The sequence below is a fragment of the Rhinichthys klamathensis genome, unplaced genomic scaffold (genome assembly GCF_029890125.1).
Source record: "Rhinichthys klamathensis goyatoka isolate OS25496 unplaced genomic scaffold, OSU_Roscu_1.1 h1tg000296l_1, whole genome shotgun sequence".
Lineage (NCBI taxonomy): Eukaryota > Metazoa > Chordata > Actinopteri > Cypriniformes > Leuciscidae > Rhinichthys > Rhinichthys klamathensis.
Genome location: NW_026606815.1, coordinates 1357281 through 1378477, shown reverse-complemented (window position 1 = coordinate 1378477; position 21197 = coordinate 1357281). Strand labels below are relative to the sequence as shown.

General features: G+C 38.6%; 1 protein-coding gene across 13 annotated transcripts in view; it reads left to right on the top strand.

The window, feature by feature from the left end:
• Positions 1 to 21197, top strand: part of ncor1 (nuclear receptor corepressor 1) — a 119858-nt gene that overhangs the window by 52372 nt on the left and 46289 nt on the right. For 6 of the 13 annotated variants that reach the window (XM_056270055.1, XM_056270054.1, XM_056270051.1 and 3 more), the window contains exons 15-18: positions 10463 to 10605; positions 11240 to 11430; positions 13993 to 14091; positions 17999 to 18061. In XM_056270055.1, the coding sequence (XP_056126030.1) occupies positions 10463 to 10605; positions 11240 to 11430; positions 13993 to 14091; positions 17999 to 18061 (496 nt within the window). Of the gene's footprint in view, positions 1 to 593; positions 1263 to 10462; positions 10606 to 11239; positions 11431 to 13992; positions 14092 to 17998; positions 18062 to 21197 lie in introns of those variants that run through there. The other 7 variants (XM_056270053.1, XM_056270056.1, XM_056270062.1 and 4 more) reach the window with 4 other exon arrangements.

Genomic DNA, 21197 nt, shown 5'->3' with positions numbered 1-21197 from the left:
AGCACTGGATAAACAGTGCTGTATAAGAGTGTGTGTAACAGGACTTCTGTGAACACTTCTGCCATGCTGATCACAAGCTAAGGCTGCGGGTCATTGAAAGCATGTGTCTTTGAGTCAGGAGTTGAGCTGCAGTAATGAGGAGATGATCTGACCTGATCTACACACACACGCACTCTCATTCATTCACTGCCTGACGCTTCAGCCATCAGTAGCCCCAGGCTCTTTCAGTGAGCAGGCATATGCGCAGCCTTTTTCGTTTGCATATGTAGCCGTAAGTGTTTCCTGGTGTCTCTTTAGCTACGTGGATCTATACAGCACAGTTGTAGTTTCCTCTACCCCCTGTTGTGGTTGTTACGTTTACATACGGATTAAAAAGAGAGGAAAAGCAGGTTCATTTTTTTTATCTTATCTTTAAAGTTTAAACTGGGTGCTGTGTGTGTGTGTGTGTTTGGGGGGGAGAGGATGGAGTAGAGTCTGGTAACTGAGCTCGTCTGTGTGTGGGTGGAGTCTGTGACACTTAGAGACCCATAAAAGTGTTTGTGTCAGTCGAGTTCAGCTTACGTGGAGCTCTGAATGCTGTTCCAAACAAACCTCTGCTCAAGCTTTCTGTTCCTAGAGTCCCCTGAGAATGTTTTAGAGAAAAATAGGGAGAGAACAAGCCAAAAGAATATGCATAAGCGGGAAGAACGAACTTTTGTTTCTTTTTCTCTTCATTAAACTGGCAGCCCGTGTGTTCTGCCGTCCCTCCAGAGTTTTTTCCGGAGAAAGAGGGAGGGTTGGAGAATGTGTGTGTATGCGAGACACCCCTCCTGAGCTGCGCAGTGGTATGTGCCGTTTGCTCTGACACCAGTGAGAAAGTTGTGGAGCAGCTTGCTGTGCCAATCAAAATCCTGACGGGGCTGGGTTAAGATCGGTCAGTCTCTTCTCCCCACCACCCCGCGGGGATTACCTGGGCTGACCCTAGCACCCAGATTAGCTAGCACTCGCACACATTTTTGTATGTGCGTAAGTTGGAGATGCCACTGCTTCTTTAGCAGGCTCAAACAACCCCGTGGCATGCTTTCTTGGAACATGCGCCATTGATCTACCGGGTCCCGCAGCTGAGGATCTGATCCAGCGCAACGCCGCTGTCAGACTGCCCGAGGCGCGCTCTCCTGCTCAGCCTGTTCCTGTCACTAACTTTGGCCTTGGCTGCACAGCATTCTGGGATATATAATGGGATGAAATGGACATTCGTGAGGAGCAGATAAACGTAGATGAAGGTACCTTATGAATGAGTGAAGGAAATGGCTGTTTGTGGAGTAGTTTTTGTGTGGTTTTGGAGGCTGTTGTGATTGTTTGTGGAGATTGCAGGGCTCTGTACTTTTGCTTAATGGTGTAATTATTATAATAATTATGTAATAATGTAGTAATTATTTTTATTTATTTATTATATGTAAAAGGAGATTTATGTATATTTTGTGTTATAATAATTGTATTATTGTTTTTATGTTTAGTATATTATTTCATTTATATTATTTAAATGCATTATTTTAAATTATTATTATCAGTTATTGTCATTATACCAATATCTGCATAATGGATGTATAAAAGCTGTGTGTGGTGGTGGTTAGCTTGGATATATGCTATTGCCTGACATCTACAGGACAGGAGGTGTGCTGCTAATAAATTTTACCCTAATGTTTCATGCATCTACTAAAGACCCAACTAAGCCATAGATTTAAAAAATAATAATAATAATTTAGGATTTTTTTGACGACGTTGATGCTCCGTTTTGTCGTCCATGTTATGCTGTTTTTTCTTGGCCTAATCTTCTCTCCCTCCTTTTCTTGGTTGGTTTATTTGAGTTGTTGCAGTAGCTTATCGTCTTTCCTGTTTGTTTGTTTGTTTGTTTCTTTGGCTTTGAAAACAATGATACTATTTTTACTGAGCTCTCCATGTGCTACAGTTGCATCTTTCACGACACATTAATTCAGAGTGATAATCAGCCAGTGAGTTACTATTCCACTCCTTGCATTTGTCGTTGAATTTAGTTTTTTGGGGGGAATTGAAAAACTTTCAAATAGTTAACTTGAAATTGTTTTGAAGTTTTGTGATCTGAAGCAAATGAAGCAGTACTTATTTGTAGTGCAGTTTGTGTGAACCGCTGCTTCACCTCTGTTACAGAATGAAGTGTGTCCAAAGGTTGACTGTAAAGCTGAGGTTTCCAATAAAAGATAAGGTAACATATTAGAATATTGACAGTAGATTAATATTTAATTCTTGCTTCCTCTCCCTCGATGCACATAACCCTCTGAGACCCAAATATTGATGTCATAGAAAATATATCAATATCCTCATTGAAAAGAAAAAAAATCCTGTCTATTAACGTAGTTTGTAAAAACAATGAATATTTATTCAAATGTTTCAATCTTGCAACCTTCATTTAGCCATTGGTAAGTGTGCAAGTGTTCTTAGTAACTTATTATAAAAACCATGGTGCATGTTCCTACACATCCAGGACATCCTGCCTTCTGTTCTTTTCCATTGTGCTCCAGCTGTTCTTCAACACAAGAATGTGTCTTGTGAAAATGTTTCTAATGAACCCTAAATCAGCCTAAACACTCTTCATTAAAGCCAGCATTTAAATTGACTAATCGTATTTTTTTAATGGAATATTGCGTTATTTATTATAAATGATTTATCCGTGCACATAATTTTTTTTAAATTAGTCCATATCCATAGTAATCTTTAATACAAAAAAAAATCTTCCCCTACCTTTTGCAACAACATCTTTTTTTCCTGTATGATGACGTGTTTTTTGGCGTGGGGGCGGGGCAATCTGTCAACAAGAGATCACAACAATCCAATAATTTCCTGATGGGCAAAATCAATTCCTGCCCTATATTTATTTTTTCTTGTTCGAGAAGCCGTTTCACTCAGGTATGTCACAATAGGGAAGAAAAGAATTTCACAACTTCGGTTTTATGACGATTTTTAAGACCGATTTGTCAACTAGTCAGCCCATAAGAAGTTTGTTTAAAAATTAAAAATACTGTTTATCACATCCCTACCCCCAACCTCCATAAGCCCTCGGACAGTCCGGTTTTTTTTTGTTTTTGTTTTATAGATCCCAGAATATTACTACATTTCTCTGACAACCTGTATATTACCTGAAAATGCATAGAGGCATTTTATAAGTTTATTAAATAACCTTTCCACTACACAAAAAGGCTGAAACACCAGGAAGTTTATCTCAGAGCTCTTACACACTAAAGTTGCATTAGGCTACATCAAAAACCATTTAGAATAAAAATGTTGTCAGAATGCAGTGACCATGTCGAGTGACAACTTGTGGCATGCTTGGAGATTGTAGTTGTAACTGTGCTCCAAACAACAATTTGCAGATTGTGAGTTGCTATTGTTTAGTTTTACTAACATTCAGTAAAACATGGGTATTAATTAATAGCTTTAAAGAGCTATTGCAGGTTTGCTTCAGGGTCAAAGTAACTCTCTGAAGGTTAAAGTAAAGTTGGTCAAAGAGGTCTTCATCTGCTTTGTGTAAACCGGTTCAGTTTTTATTTTTCTATTTTCAGTTTTCATTTTAGTTTAAGGTTTATTTTTTTTGTATTTTTTTTTTTTGTATTTTAATTTATTTCAGTAGTTTTAGTAATTTTAGTACTTCAAATAAAAAAATCAGTTAGTTGCCAAAACATTTCTAATTTTCATTTAACGTTTTCATGTAATATTTATATTTCAGTTTTATTTCAATTAAGTTTTTTGTTAATGTTAATAACACTGCATTATAGACACCAGCATATCTGTTATATCTAAGCAGTTGTATTGTCGTGTTTCAAACCTGAAGTGCTCAGAGGTTGGTGAAATAATAATTGGTTTATAATGAAGTAAACCACCATTCCCATATAAGCTGTCAAAAAACAACAACAGAATTGCGTGTAATGAAAGGCTTTATGAGATTTCCATGTAGAGTGTCTTTAGATGAAATGTAAAATCATTGTGAACTGAGCTCTGAATGGCAGAAATGGGCTTTTATTGTCAACCATGTGTCAGTTTGTCGATGTGCTACAAGTCGAAGAGAGCATTGAAACAAGCACTTCCTCCTCTTGCCCTTCAACCTAGAGAATGAATGATCGATCATCTGTCTGCTTTGTTCTTGCTATATGTCTTTCATGTATTGTACCCTTTCTCTGTCATTTTTATTTTTGTTTTGACCTGAATTATCGCCGTTTCCCTTCTCCCCCCTTATTTGTTCTCCACGTCTCTGTGGCAGAGGTTCTGACATTTTTTTGGTCCCATCTGGCAGCTGCACAGCTTGTTTGTGTTGGCTGAGCTCTGCTTGTTCCAGTGCTTTGCTTCTCTTTCGTGGAACAGACCGAGGAGGAGGAGGGGCTCCGGTTCCTCTGTCCGTGCCAGCAACCATGATAAAGAACCTTGGGCCATTAGCACACTGGCTCCCTCTTCAAACCAAAGGAAAACGACCTTCTCTACTGACTGCAGCCCTACACTTAATCTAATGTTAATCTAAAGGAGACCTTGTCTACTCAACTTACATCTCCACTTAAAGTCCTCCTGTAGTCAATAATTTTATCCCTTAAAATTATCCCTTGATCTTTGAAAATTACATATTTAAACGTTTTTTATTTTCCTGTGAAAAAATTTCCTCAGGCCTTAAAATAGCTTGAATGTAACACTACACCCTTGCTTCATTTAGTATACGAGGAACCATGAATATGCAAATTAGCCCCGACCCCACTTACTCGCACAAGCTCAGAGATCCACTCTGCCAACTTTACTGTAGTAAACGCTGCACAATGGCAGTGCTCAACGCTAAGGATTTTTTCGCCGGGCCAATGGTCTAAATTTTTACTTGCCCTGCCAAAATTTTCCATGGCCCCAACACAAAAAAGTTATAAATAAATGAAATAAAATAAGATAGGCTTAGTTATTGTTTTAGTTGTTTTTGATCCATGTACCCTTAATAAATAAGGTTATGACACAAACTACTAACCTAACTCATACATTTAAAATATTGTTAAAGAAAGTCAGTATTAAAATAAGAACAAATTACAAATAGTATTATGTGCAAAAATGGGTTAAAATCGCATTACATTCTAACCTTGTAACATTACAATCTAAAAACCAAAATAATGATTTTATTTTTAAATTCACTAAACTTAATTCAAATAAATACAAACAAAACCACAGACTAATTAACCTACATTTGATTATGTGTACCCCATTACAATAGTCACTTTACAGTTACTGCTATTATAAAAATACACTTGCTTGTAGGTTTAAAGTTCGACATTGTTTATCAAATTCTACATTGTTTAATTACCACTTTATGTATATTTTAGTCAGAATGATTGTGCTCCGTCTGTTTTTCGCGCATGCGCGTGGCGGCGCTCGTTCGCGGAAATCTGTGGAGTTTGGCGGAAATTCACTCCTGACCGCAAAATGAACATTTTTGCACGAGTTTCTAACATTTTACAGATGAAGAATATACCTGTGAACTGTAGGTTATGCACAGTGGAAAGAACAACATCTCAAACACATTACACAGCAGCGCAAGTATCTATCTGTCAGCACATGTATCTGTCAGAGTATCTGACGGGGCAAGCCACTTTAAACGAACGGTAAATGTGTAGTTTGTAGCGAGGTATGTTGTAATGGAAAGGAGGAGGCAGAAACAAGCGAACATTTAAACACTTTAATAATAAAAACAAACACAAAGGCTGAAGCCCCTCATGGACGACTGCCTCACACATAAACAACACAACACATATAACTGTTTAAGCTGAGCTAACTTATCTCACATCGCGCGTGTACCAATCTGAGAGCCGCGCTTGAATATTTAAATAGGCGAGGCTTAAAAACACGCAAATGATCAACTTCCGTGAAGATGCAGCACTGGCCCGATCGGGCAAGTGACACTTCCGTCAACTGGCCCGAGTGTCTTTCACGCTGGCCCCGGGCCATCGGGCAGTCCTTATTGTCGAGCCCTGAATGGTATCGCTCTTTACAGCATCGTTAATGGTAATTAATATGATTAGCCGTTTGCTTGACTACGTTATCAAACAGCTGTGTTGTGATGTGTTGCTAATGTTAAACAAACCATGTTCCCGTTCGCCATCTCTGTCGAACAGCTGCCTTCTAAAATTCAGCATCCTTAGAAATGCTTTGAACTACTTCGAGCATCAGTGGAGAAAGGCATTTAGTTCCTCATAACATCGTAATATATTCATCATACATAATTCACCTGCTATATGGCTAAAGGTACACGATTTTTTCATATCAACAGAAAAATATACCGGAATTAGAGATGGGATTTATGGCTCTTTGAGGAGATCCGGATCTTTGCGATCCGTTCCTTTCAAAGAGCCGTTCAAAAGAACGGCTCTTTTGGCTCTTTTTAAATATTTAGTCAGTTTTAAGAAGCCAGCTTGGCGGCATCTCAGTTTATCCTGGAAATAATCACTGGGAGGAATGATGAGGTGAGATTTGTAGTCAATTAATTAAAACTCAGATATCACACACCAATATCTGAGTTTGAATTATTCTGAAATATTGATTATTACCTCATTTGTCATGTGTGGACTATATTCCATAGGGTTGCACAACATCCCTCTGCTTAGAAAGTGATATCACTATTTTGGATTTACCTTTAGTACAAAGTATGTGTATGTGTAAAGCTATGTTGACTTATGTTATTCATACAATACCACAAGAACATTTTGATTAAAAACAAAAACTATTTAAAGTTGTAAATATATACTGTAGATACAATAACATGAACACAAAATGCAATGTAAATAAATACAAAGCAGTTCCTTTGTATTTATTTACAAAGGAACTTAGTGTTACTTTAGTGTTTTTTTTTTTTTTTTTTTTTAACTGGAGTAACCATGTGACGGCATAAGTCATTGGCTCTGCTCCTACCCAATGACAGCACGTAGGGTTTTTTCCCACTGGAGTACTCACGTAAAGGATGCGCGCGCGTGCACAACTATCATCATGCTGTTAGGCAGTAGCACCCCTGCGCTGGGTGCGCCCCTTCCCCTATAACTGAGGAGCTAATTTGTGTGCATCTGTGTGAAACACGCATGAAAAAAGAACGACAGAAAGAACGGCTCCCCTCCAGCCGCGACTCGGCTCCCATCGTTCATGTTTATGAGCCGTTCAAAAGAATCGGTTCGTTCGCGAACGTCACAACTCTAACCGGAATAACCTGGCTTCACTTGAGACTTCCCTGCTTCGCAGTTAATGATAATCTAAAGCCCGCCCACCCGCACGTTGACATGATTGGTTGCAAGGTAGTTTGTGCCGAAAGAAACGCCAGCGATTTTAAACCACGTTTATGAGACCGTCTTTGGTTCACTGATTTTCATCACAGGGGCTCTTTAAAGTAACACTATGTAGTTTTTCAACCTTCATAATATATTTCCAAGACCCTTGTGATGGTACATCGACTTAAAATAAGTTAAATGACACGTCTGCCATAGCCTGACGTGGTCTGTATCGCTTTTACTGGCACTATGTAACTTCGGGTTTCGGGTAGGAACCCGTGCACAAAAAGAACTACAAAATTCGACTGCTTTACGGCATACGTCACTTCCCCCACCACTTCCTCAAATTGTCTGTGGCCATTGCAGACATCCCAAGTCTCCCGGGAATCTCCTGCGTCTCCCTGATGCCCGCAAATTAGTTCAGATCTGCCGGAATCTAGAGCGCGCATGCGAGACAGAACATACTGCGCGCATAACATACATAGCGCGAGCACGGCTGAGAGAGAGAGAGCGAGAGACCTTGCGAGTGTGCCTCACGAAAGCTAGTCAACCCGCCACCAGCCGGGTGCTTTAATATTACCTGACCGCTGGCCTACACATGTAACGCTGCACTAAACAGTGGCTATGTTCACATTAGAGACTTGAATATTTAGTTGGTTTGATCATTTTGCTTTTTTACATTGGAGTTTATTTATACGTTACCTACATTTGTAATCAGTGTAAACTGACGGCGGCTCCCTGCCTGTTTACAAATACCATAACATCACCTGCTTTGCACATGACGATAACCAATAACAAGTTCCATGTTTGGAAGGCTTCCAAGTAAACTCAAATCCCATACCTAATTGACTAATACTGCTCAATTTTGATCTCTTGTAAACCTTAGCCTAGATTGTTTTAAGAGTTTAAACAGAAATGAAACCTCATTAAATTAGATTTACTTTCTCTAAATATTAAATAAGCTTAAAATCTCTGTTTCTGCGCTGACTCTGCCCTCCAAAAGTTCTGCAGTACAGATTTTTTTTAAACTTTATTGATGTTGTATAATGCGCACTGCTCCTGCTGGATCCATATGACTCAAGTTCATTTTGATAGTCTCTTCACATAATATTTAACATAAAGACTACTTTAAAAAAAAAAAAATTATTTTAATCAGTGCTTTTAAATAAATGCTGTTATTTTGAACTTTCTATTCATCAATGAATCCTGTAATACATATATCACGGTTTCCATAAGAATATTAAGCAGAACAACATGTTTTCTACATTGATAATAATAAGAAATGGTTCTTGAGCAGCAAATCAGCATATTAGAATGATTTCTGAAGGATCATGTGGATCAGTAATGATGCTGAAAATTCAGCTTTGCCATCACAGGAATAAATTACATTTTAAAATATATTAAAATGCAAAGAAGTTAATTTAAATTGTTATAATATTTTCAATGTTCATGAACATTGGGCCATGTGCTTTCATGGAAACAGAGGGGGGGGAATGGTATTTTACTCCTGCATTCTGCCATTATGAGAAAGACGCTCTTTAAACTCTCTCCCTTTACACTAACGACATTAAACATTGAGGTCATTGTGTTTTGTATGTGGATGCGTGACTCCTCAGTCTTTGTTCATCTGAGCACCACCTACAGGTCCTGGTTCTGTTTGGCCGGCCCTTACTCTGTTTAGCTTTTCTCCCTCTTGATCATCTGCTGCTTCTCTGTTCATATTTTTTCCATCTCTCCTTGCTGCTTTCTTTTTCTTTGTGACATCTACATCCTCTTGTTCATCACATATGTTAACAGCATTGTATGCTTGACACATTTATGTGTGGCATTCTTTGACATGGCTGGAACTTTTTAGGATCTGAATTTCAATCATGCATATTTACCCTTTGACCAACATTCTGTGTTTGTTTCATATGCATTAGAATCTTAAGAGTTATGTGCTTATTCAAACTGAAGATCAGATAAGATTTAAAAATGCAAAAAAAATTGAGCACTATTGAGCACGTTGTTTCTCTAAAAATGTTCTAAGCTCAAGCAATGTGTTTTTTTTTAAGGATGCACCAATATGAAAATTTTGGCCTATACCGATAATTTTCTATTTGAAAGCCGATAACCGATATATTGGCCGATGAGTCTAAATCCAATTTTTTTATATAATTTGAGCCTGATTACAAAAACAAGTCTCATCATTATAATTTTGTGTTTGGGTCATGGATTTTAATGTTCTTATTATAATTTTATGTAGCCTATATGACAGACTTAACTGTTGCACTTATTTTCCTTTTTAAAAGTGAATCTGAAGTGTCTCAGCTGAAGGAAATAATCTATTATTTATCAGCTTTAATATATCTGCCAAATTTTCTTATTGGGCCGAAAACGATAACATTAAAAATGAACACATATCGGCCAGTACTCTATGAGGTAATCCAGCCAGTTTACTTTGTTCTTGTACTTCAGTCCCATCTACTCTGCACGGCGAAGTGGAAGCTCCACTATTCAGATTTTTTTTTTTTTTTTACTTTATGCTTGTCAGGTTGTATGAGAAATGTGAATGTTTGGAAGTCAGGCATGAAAGGGATTTGATAAGTGAATGTGTCTTTATATATATATATATATATATATATATATATATATAAAAAGTAGAGACCGAGATGGATAAGAAGTAACCAGACAGTAATTTTGTCTGATTCAGTCCAGAGCAGGGATGATTTTTCACAATGAAAAACAGTGAAATGTAGAAAACTTCTGGGTCCTCCCAAAATCCTGGTAAAGTTTTTCAAAGAAATTCTTCTTGCTTTATTTTCAATTTATTTAACATATAGATTCAGTCTATCAGCAAGTTGCTATTCATTTTAAGAAACTTCATGTAGCGATAATGCATGCATGCATCTGCAACAGAGAACTTAATAAATGTAACTAAAATATTCTCTTTGATGAAATATTTGTTAGCCTTAAATCATATTTCATTGAAGTCTTACATGTAAAGCAAGTAATGATATTCCCCATTTGGTGTTTGATGATACATAATCATTCATTTACTTAATAGCTGGGGCTGGGCTAACAGTTTAAGGTGAACTGCTGGTTTTTCTTGTGATGGGAACCTGGTCACAGGTCTGTGCTCTTGAAAAGGTCATCTGTCTAATTGCTTCTGTTATTGTGGTTCTTTTCCTTTAAAGCAGATAACGCGACCTTCACAGGAAGACAAGACAGACGAAAAGAACGAAGAGGACAAATCGGAGAAATTAGAGAAGAAAGAGGACGAGGAGAAGAAGGAAGAGGAGGAGAAAGATGAAAAGGAGGACTCCAAGTATGTATCATGGTTTGTTCCTCTTTTTTCCTTCGTTGTGATGAACTGGCCTCAATTCACCCTTTTGCCCCAACTCCACTGTGAAATCTCAAAGGCCACATACCCACTGAAAGTTTGGGTGTGACAAGTACAGTTATTGTTCTGTTAGTACAGAATGCAGGATACACTCTCAAAATGGCAATGTTTAGAGAAAATTTTGCCCTTTATATCAGGAAGAACCTTTACGCTCAATCCACCCAAATAAGTAGGTGAGATGATCTGTTTTCTGTGAGGTGAGCCTTATTGTAAGAGAAGCTTAAGATTAACCTCATTAACTCATTTGGTTTGGAGGAGACTGTGTGCTTTACTCTGGACCTGTTATGTCAATACCAGAAATTCAGCAAAAAGTGGAATTCATCATGAAAAACTGGGACTGGTTTTGTGGTCTGGGTGTGCGTAGAGAGGTGGTTTTGTGGTCGGTGTGTGCTTCTGTTAAGGAACCTCTGTAGTGAACTCCATAAGACTAATATATCATAGCAGGTGAGAAACTTGCACAGTGTCTGCATTCGCAACTCTTAGCTCTGCTCGCTCTTACCGTCTAAATAGATGTAACTGAATTGAGTTCAGTGCAGAGGAGAGCCTTTATTCCTCGTTTTTGCCTCCGCAGGGACATCAGTAAAGATAAAGAGAAGTGTGAGGGAGAGGAGGAAGAGGGTAAGGAGCAGAGCACGCCACGCGGCCGAAAGACTGCCAACAGCCAAGGCCGACGCAAAGGCCGCATCACCACCCGCTCCATGGCCAATAATGAGGCTTCGTCTGTGGTGGCTGAAGAAGCACCTCCACCGCCACCTGAACAAGGTAACACGCACAACTGTTATTTACTCTGTTAGCCAGAGCTGCATTGTCACATACATATTTTTCCAGTATGTGTTTTTATGCCTTGCTAACTTAAACATTTGATTTGATGTGATGCATTGAATATTATTGTCATTAATTTTAAATATGCTTATTTAAAACAGTTGTGCTGCTTAATATTTTTGTATAAAACCATGATACATTTTTTTTCTTGATTCTTTAGTGAATAGAAATTTCAAAAGTCTTTTGTAACAATTTACATGTCTTTACTGTCACTTTTGATCAAATGAATGCCTCCTTAATTATTAACTTATTTTTTAAAAAGAGGGTGGAATTAATTCAAGCATTTTTTTATCAAAAACTTAAATTATTGTTGTATTTTTTTAAATAAAAGAAAATTTGTTAAATGAAAAAATATTCATATATTTTGTGTGTATTTCATATATATATATATATATTAGGGCTGGGGTAAACGATTATTAATTAAACGATTAGTCTGTCGATTATTTTATCGATTAGTCGACTAATCTAACGACTAATTGAACGATTCTTTTTTGTAACATGGAAATTGCAGGAGTGCACATTCAATGCACAACAATTTTGATCTGGTTCTTACAGAGTATCTACACTGTAAAATGTTTGGTAGGCTACTCAAATGAGCCCTATCACACTTGGATGTGGTGCTCATTTTAATGTTTTCAGTGCTCATAAAAAACATCCGGACTGATTTTTCGGTTTTGTTGACGGGGGTGGGGTTTACATGCGCTTCATAAGGCACACATGCACATTTGCACACACACGCGCAAGGTCTCTCGCTCTCTCCCTCGCTGCGCGCGCTACACGGTTTGGAGCTCGCGAGCTCTAGATTCCGGGAGATTTTAACTAATTTGCGGTCATCAGGGAGCCGCTATCACTATGCGGGAGACTTGGGATGTCAACTCCATTTGACAAAGAGCGCAAATAACGACACCTTTACGTTTGGGACTAAATTTGAAGTATTCCCATACCTTCGATGATTTAGTGCGAGCTGGGTTTTTTTAGGACTTTTTCTTTTGTTGGGACTTTTGCATGGCTTTGTTGTGAATTCTGTGAAGAGGTTGCTGTTTCGTCCTCGATTCTGCAATGTTTCGGTCTCCCACGTGTGTGTGGCGAGCTGTGCCGCCGGGAACGGTGCAAAAAAATAAATACATAAATAAATAAAGAAGCGTCGACAAAAAAATATGACGTCGACGAATTTTTGACGTCGAAGCGTCGACGTCATCGACGCGCCGCTACAGGCCTAATATATATATATACACCTGAGAATTGGTGACCCCTTGAAGGAAGGAGAAAGAAAAATAACTAGTCAGTAACTAGAGGCCAGCAGAAAAAAAAAAAACTTACCTTATTGTTGAGATTTAACTTTTTTTTTCTTCTTCTTTTTTTTCTGTCAAACTTTCAGTTTTTGTAAATCAAGTAACATTGTTTAGAAGTTGGGAGGTGACTGTCATGTAACTGGGTTGACAATATTGTAATATACTACAGGTAGGTAAAAAAGTAACTAAACTGAATTACACACAACTGAAATATTGTGGGAACACCTGAGAATTGGTGATCTGTCCAACCAAACTAATTTGTATATAATGAATCTGACTTCCCAATTGACCTATGGCTAAGCCACGCCCCCTCCACTCACTCGGACACACAGTCAACATTCGGTGACAGGCGCTATGGCAGCTGTCACAGTAGGAGACATTTCACAGGAGGCAATTGATGATTTTTGGAGACAGAATGATTATATATCATCTCTAAGTCACCAAAAGGGCCTTAACTATGCATTGGAGGGTTATATTAATAATTTTATTGTTGAGAAGGTCGATGAAAAGCTTCAGCTCGAGGCAAAAATGTACAGGTCACAGTGTAAACTGCATACGTTTCCAGGACAAGCCTTTTTACCATCTTTACCAAGATTACCTCTCCGTTAGTTTGGTGCTACAGTATTTACATGAATCATTCAGCACAACATTGTAAATAAACGGGATAACAAATGTTAGCAGATACGTTAATGAAGCTAAGTTACAAGATGTACAACGCAGCTAGAAGCTAACGTTAACCTTTTCTAAAGTTAGGCTAACGTTACGTTAGAGATGTTAAAGATAACGTTCAAATACGTTGTTGACAACGTTACCGTAGAACAGATTTAGACATCCTTGTGTAGTTGCACGCATTTATCCACGTTTAGTTGGTGTTGTGGTCTACCGCAAAGGGTAAAAAATACACACCGTTGCCCAGCCTTTCGGGATACATAGTGTCGGAGTTGCATGTACCCCATGCACACCGTTTGACCATTTTAAACTTAAAATGATGAGAAAAAACATATAAAAACGAATGAAAACTCACTAACTGCAATGCATTTCAATGGACGTGGAAGCAGAGAATGTCCGAGTGTATTGGGTTAGCTATGTGCACTGTGATTGGCTCATCGATTTTGGGGGTGTGGCTTAGCCATAGGTCAATACTAGGGCAAGTACACACACAAGCACAAATGAGCCCAAGTCCTGATGGTTTATTCTGTGTGTTGCTTAGTTCTACCAGAGCCAATACCCTCTTCTAAACCTGAACCAGTGCAGAGGCCAGCTCGAGAGGCTGCAAAACCCTCTCTCGCAGCCAGCGCAGACACACGAGGTAAGCGCTATGTTTCATACATACAAAGAGGGCAACTCTTTTTTTGTTCAAATAGTTTTTTCACATCCACACACTCAGGATCGTCGCAAGGGCTGTGCCAAGTGTGTGACCGCACAGGGCCTCGCTCCTGGCCTGCCAGACCAGAGCCAATGATTTTGTCTGAGCTATGAATAAATTATATAATTCATATTTTCTCGTTATTTGTCTTATCTTATCATTGTAGTGTAGAACGAGTAAAGCTGTTTGTTGTTAGGATGACAATTTGTTTTTAAAAGTAACATTTTTAGGCTGATACAATTTTTAGGCTGATCTGCCTCAGTGGTCTAACAGTGCTCGTCAATATCAAAATGATCGAGATGACCAATCAAATCAAAGAACCTGGGTCTTGTCACTTGTCACTGTCTTGTCAACTGTTTTATGATAGAAATGTTCAGCGACCGCCTGTAATATTCTAGTGATGCAAACTACTCAACTTTTAATGAAATTTTGCCATTTTGAATTGAAAATATTCGATCATGATTCATGTAAATCATGAATGAATGTGACGAGACAAGAAACGTTTGCGTTTTTGACATAGGCTATTAGTCATGCGAATAAGAGTGAATGTGTGCACATTTTAAAATAAAATATAAATATAAACTTATTACTTCATAACTACAATTAGACCTAGAACTTATTTTACCATTCTTATTTACTTGTTCCCTCAAATTGCTTTTAATCCTTTATTTATTTAATTGCTTTATTATTATTATTATAATTAGGGGTGTAACGATATTTGAACCGAACGGAAAAACCGCGATACACCACCCACGATACGTATCGCGATACTCTCATGGCGAACCGAACGCGCCCCGCCCCCTGCGGCCCCGCCCAGCCCCGGCTCATTGCACCTCATGTGTTATGTGTACACAACGAATACAGGGCTGTTGTTGCCTAACCACCATTAACCACATATAATCGCAATAAGCTCAGTGTTTTGTTACTTTTGATAATAAGCCAGGTGTAATCTTTCAAATTATGTCTATTTGATCACGAAATGCAAACAATAAATGCCGTTTTGGCGCTCTTAGATGTGGCGTGACAGATATCACTGTATGCATGCGGCAGCGCGGAGCGCGATCATCTCTTCCTCAGTTACAGAATAAACATGAATGGACACCCGAAGGTATGTTGAAAGATACAGTATACTTACTGAAAGGCATCATAACTCGTGTAAACACTCAATCAGTGTTTCAACAGCGGAAATACGTCAATAAAACGCTTAGTTTTTCACATAGCTTTATATTTACCTCAGGCAAGTCATTCAGTGTCCACAGCTTGCTGGTTTGCTAACTCTTTCACTAAATAAATGATATATATTAGCCTATATATTATATTTTACTTAACCTGTTTATGATGTCTTGATTATTTAATGTATGTTTAAAATAGTTGTCATGAAAATAACAGCAACTGTGTAAATTATTATATGACAATAACAAATTAGAGTAAAAACATGTTAATGCAAAAATTGCCTTATGTGCAGTTTACATGTTTTCATACAATTTGTTATTTGAGTGTTGATTATTATTATATAATTTAGGTTAAAAGTCTAGGCTCTGTTGTTAAGCTTTAATGTTATAGTAATGTGCAAGTAAGGGCTGTAGTTTACAGCATTAGCAGATCATTTTGTTGTCCTTGAGAAACGTTTACTTGTAATTGAATTAATTTAAAGACAAGGACACAATTTGTTCATTAAAGCACTGTTTAATAAAAAATAAAAGCAATTTTAGCTTTCTAACCCCCCCCCACCCCACCGAAATGAACCGAACCGAACCGAGACCTCAAAACCGTGGGACGAACCGAACCGTCAGGTTTGTGTATCGTTACACCCCTAATTATAATGCAGTAGATCTTACAATTCTTCTTCTGAGCGTGTGCATGTCAGTGAGCATGGCATCACACGTCAAGATTGTATACAGAGCGTTACTCAGTCCATTTTAAATTCTAATTGCTGCATTTGAAATGGGTCAAACCATTTTTTTTATTTGTCAATCTAAAGCGTGTGAAAGTTGCGTTCGTTACTATACTATTTCCTATATAGCAACCCCATCGCACACCATGTTCGCACAGGGCTCTTGCGACGGCCCTTCACACACTCACTCACTTTACTCTCTCACCTCTCAGTGTGGTGCTGTGATGTCTGTCTGCTGATCGTGAGGTCAGACTCTTGAAGTGTGAGTGCAATCTGTTCCTCGGTGACCTCATTTACAAAGCCTGAAAGTCACTTTGTTTGCTGCTTCTCTGACCGCAGCAAGGTGTAGGTGTGTGCATGTGGGGTTTGCTTAAAATCCTGTTGTAATAGAAGGGCTGTCAGAAAGAAACACAGGGTTTGATCCTTGAGGCTCACAAAACAGCAGCTCTTCAGCATTATTTCACTTCTGTTCTTTCACTGATATCTAGAGCGTTTCTCTTCATTTTACTCTTTATTCCCTTTGCACTCTTTTGTTCCCCCCTTTCATGTTTTTTCCTGTTGCTCCCTCGCTCTCTCAGTGAGATTGTTTGTCCATTCTTTCCTATCTCTGAATCTCTCTTCTTCCTGCCACCCAACGCCAGACTCGAGGTCTCTGAGTTTGTGTTGCCGTGGTGACAGCGGGTGGAGGGATCGCCATGGAGATAATAAAGAGAGGCAGGTAAACGCGGCGAGTCTCTGGAGGAGTTTGATTAGAGTGAAAAGGGGAATGAAAGGCTGGCCTGATTGTTTCATTTGGCATTTGGTGCCACTTTAAAATGAATTAAGAGACCTCAGTGCTCAGTAATTAGTATTCATTACGTTTGCTGCTCAATGCAATCAGCGCCCACATCAGAAAGTGTGGCTGATTAGCGCTCTGTACCTTAAAGATCGGTCACCAATTGTGTTTTGTCATTCCCGCTGTTTTGTGATGGAGTCTCTAGTCTGGCCTCTGTTCCTGTATTGTGATCTGATAGCCCTCGTGTGTGTGAGGAGGGTCTGCCCATCTTGCCTGATGAAGTTTACACCTGTGCTTACACATTTTCATCTTGTCATTCTCTGTCTTTAAAGTGGGTTTAAAGTTTTAAACAGGCACTCAAAAGCCATAACCATGCACCAATTCCACGTCTAAAACGCCATCAACATGACAAAGCAGCAGGGTACAAGCATATTAACGTAACACACACTGTGGGGTCATTGGGTAACGTAAACGGCGTCTAGTGTGTCACCAAAGAGACGCGTATTTGAAGAGTTTCAGCGGAGACTCGCCGCACTAGTCATCCAAACACTGGGGACACGCCTGCGCTCTCGCATAAATGTCAGAGGTTCACACTGTGCTAAATCTGTCATAGTGTTTAGTCAAATTCAAGGAGACCCTCAGAGCGGGCGGGAGGGGAGAGCACAGCACAGGCTGTCTTTCTCTCCGTCTCCGTCTTTCTCTCTCTCTTGCTCTCACTGTAGTTTGAGTGGAAATTATGTAGGGAGGGGTTGTTGCGCTGCTCGCTTCAGCTCGGCTACTGTTATGAGACTGACTGTCTAATGAATATGGGTGGGTGAGTGAGTGTGTGTGTGTGTTGATCTTAGACCCAGAAGGGTGGTGCTTCTGCACTCCTCCACTGTCTGCTTGAGATCAGCTGACTGCACTCTCCGAGAGACAGCGAGAAAGAGAGACAGGAGTAAGAGAGAGGTGAGACTGCCTAGTTGAGTCCAGCGAGCACTAAGGAGGCAAAGCAAACTGAGCAAAGGACAGAAAGCGGTTGAGGACAGAGAGAGAGCCCGAGAGAGGGAAGTTCTAGAGGGGGGTGGAGGTCTCTGCAGCCCACAAGTATAAACAGATAGAGAGGAAGGGTGCGAGATGAGCCGTGTCGTGTAGCGCTGCCTGAGTTCTCCTTCACTGACTCTGACGGTGTGTCGCTACAGGCGCGGTTGAAGCTGGAGAGACGTCTCGCTGGACAGAGGATGAGATGGAGATCGCCAAAAAAGGTACTGCTCATCTCCCTCCCCCACTCCCTCTCCTTCTCTGGTTCTCAGTTGGCTTGGCTCTGTCTGATATCTTCACACATGCACAAACATTTCATCTTACTTTTGTTCTATTTATTTGATGTCTTTGTGGTTTTGCTTATTTTCTGTGTTGGGGAAGTTGGTTGTGGTTGCATTTTTTTTCATCCTCTTTGTAATGATTATTCAGATCAAGACTGAGAGGAAGAAACTGAAATAACTGTGACCGTTTGACACACTAGAAACTTTACAAGACGACCATTCACCCCTAAACACTGTGAAAGAATGACAGGAATAGTGCAGAGGGCAAATGTTTTGCTCTGAGTATACAGTTTGGTTTCATTAAAATGAAAGCTTTTGGAGGGAATCTTACAGAAAACATGTCACCCCATAATTACATGGTAAGAAACTGAAGCTTTGTTTTCGGACTATTATGGCATTATTTTCTGACAATTTGGCACATTTTTTCCACAAAATTCTAAAGGCAAAAAGTTATTTTTCTCATACAATGCAGATATATGTAGTATGTAAATATACACTACCATTTAAAAGTAAGTCTTAAATTTGAAAGTAATTCATTAAATTGATCAAAAGTGAAAGTAAAGACATGAATAATGTTACAAAATATTTTTATTTCAAATCAATTTTGAACTTTCTATTCATCAAAGAATCCTGTATATCGGTTTATAAAAATATTATACGGAACGTTTTTCAAGATTTATAATAATAAAGTAATGGATGCTGAAAATTCAGCTTTGCCATCACAGGAATAAATTAGACTATAAAATATGTTGAAATAGATGTTTTAAATCATAATATTTCACAATATTACTGTATTTCTGATCAAATAAATGCAGCCTTGGTGAGCATAAGAGACTTACTGACCCCAAAAAAGTAAGTAGCAGTGTATATTTAAATAATTAATTAATTAATAATAATTTTACTATTTTAAATAGTCCATTTATGTCTATATTTCACTTATTTAAATTTATTCCAATTTTTAAAGGCATTGCATTGTTTATCCAGCAGAAATGAGTTGTGCACTACATCGATCAGCCATGTTCATCTGCACGTCTTACATGTGAATTTCCAGCATTACAGATGTGATATTTGTGGTCAAAACATGAAATGAAACTCAAGTACTAATTACCAGTATTCCCATTATTCTCAACAGTGAATCTACTTTATAAGATGCTAAACATAAAACATTTGAATTACAATATCTTCTTTTTATCAGTATTGTTACAGGCAGTATTAACAGATCTTACAGGCAGTATTAACAGATATTACCTTGATTTGTAAGTAGTTTGCAGTTCAGAAGTATAGTATAATTTCCTTGCATTGCAGTAATGAGAGATTTGTTATTATTAGGAATGGGAATGTGGAAGAAAAAAGTGCTAAATCTAAATGGTCCTAAAATGTGCTTCGTTTTCTTCAAGAAAAAATATAGCTTTTTTATTGGTGAAATATGACTGGGACATGATCTTGACGGCTTTCACAAAGATTTTCTTGAACAGGCCTAGGTTCAGCTGCACACTTCAGTTTGCAGTTCTGTCTCCACAGTCGTTGTCAGTGTGACAGCAGGAATGGACCGAGGAAAAAAGGCTTCCTCTTTTTGCATTGAATACAACAGTGTGATTTATTTTCTGGATGGTGTTTTTGACTGATTGCATTAACGACCTGGAAAGGAGGACAGTGAAAAATAGAGGTCCTCCTAAAAAAAAAAAAAAAAGGTTTTGATTATTTTTATTTAAGACTTGTTTATTATTTATATATCACTGAACGTTTGAGATTATTGGTGACATGTACTCTTAAGATAATGATGAAGGCACACTTTTGTTTTTGCATTTAGCAAATTTACGCACATACTGTATTGATGGATAAACAAATTTAAGTGCAGTAAGTGTTTGTATTACTAAAAAATTCAAATCACTCACAGACACATTAACACACAAAGTACCCCTAGAGCTTTTTAAAACATCACTTTGCAGAAGCGTTTTCAGGTCAGACTGCGGTCATCTGAGTGCATTCCTTCTGCTTCCTCTTTCATTGTGCTCTTTTTCATCTTCTCTTTAGTAGAGGGGAAGTTCAGTCCACTGAGGAACAAACATGAAGGTGTGTGCGTTTCTCTCCCTGTGTCTTTTGTACAGACCTCTGGCGAGCCATCAATGTCACTGCCCAGTTCAGTTTAATTGGAGGACAGTCTAACATGATTGGCTCGGGACTAGGTGAACTGCACATAAAGTTTCAGTATTTGTTTGGAGGAACTTTGGAGTGTTTTATATTCTGACAAGAATCCCTGTAGCTGCTGTGCAGACATAAGAGGCGCTGAACTGTTTTTCGAAGTTCAGAAGTTCTTTAGTTTGAGGATTTATAAAATCATGCACATTCTTGCTTGTGTTTGCATAAAACAGGTTTTACTCTGCCGCACAATGCCAGTGGAGAGAGATAACAGAGAGAAGCTCTATGTAGAGCCGAATCAAGGTCAGCCCGTGCTATAAACCACTGCAGCTCAAGGTGGTTGATCTTGAACCATGATGTTTGCAGTGATTCATTCAGTACTCAATCAGTACACCACACACAATTTCATTATGAGTCTAGGTGCTAGTTATGGCCTCCTTTCCAGAACACTCTGGCTAACTTCTTGGACAAGTGATTATAGATTTAAGTGCATTGACACTTTTATGCAGGGCCTTGATAAATGACTAACTATTTTAAACCTGTGTCAATTCAAGACATCTAGTTCTTAGTACATCCAGGGGATGAATTCCATCCCAGCTTGAGCATTAGTACAAATACAAAGTTCAATAACCTAATTTCGGGCTTGGATTACTTTTGAAATTGCTTAGTTGCATAATGTGTTTTCTTTGAACAATTTATGTAAGGTACTGATAAAAAAAAAAAAAGTGTATCGGAGGGAAATTGTGCATGTGAGCGTCACAGCCTCGTGAGTATTTGGCACTGTTGACTGTCCTCATGGTGTCTGAGAACATCCAGCTAGTTGGAATATCTCAGTTGGCAGTTGGTGGTGTGGGCTTTCGTGATCATGGAGGTAATCAGTGACATGTGAACTGCTCTGACCTGGTCCAATCTTTCACTGCAAACTCAAAGGCACATACAG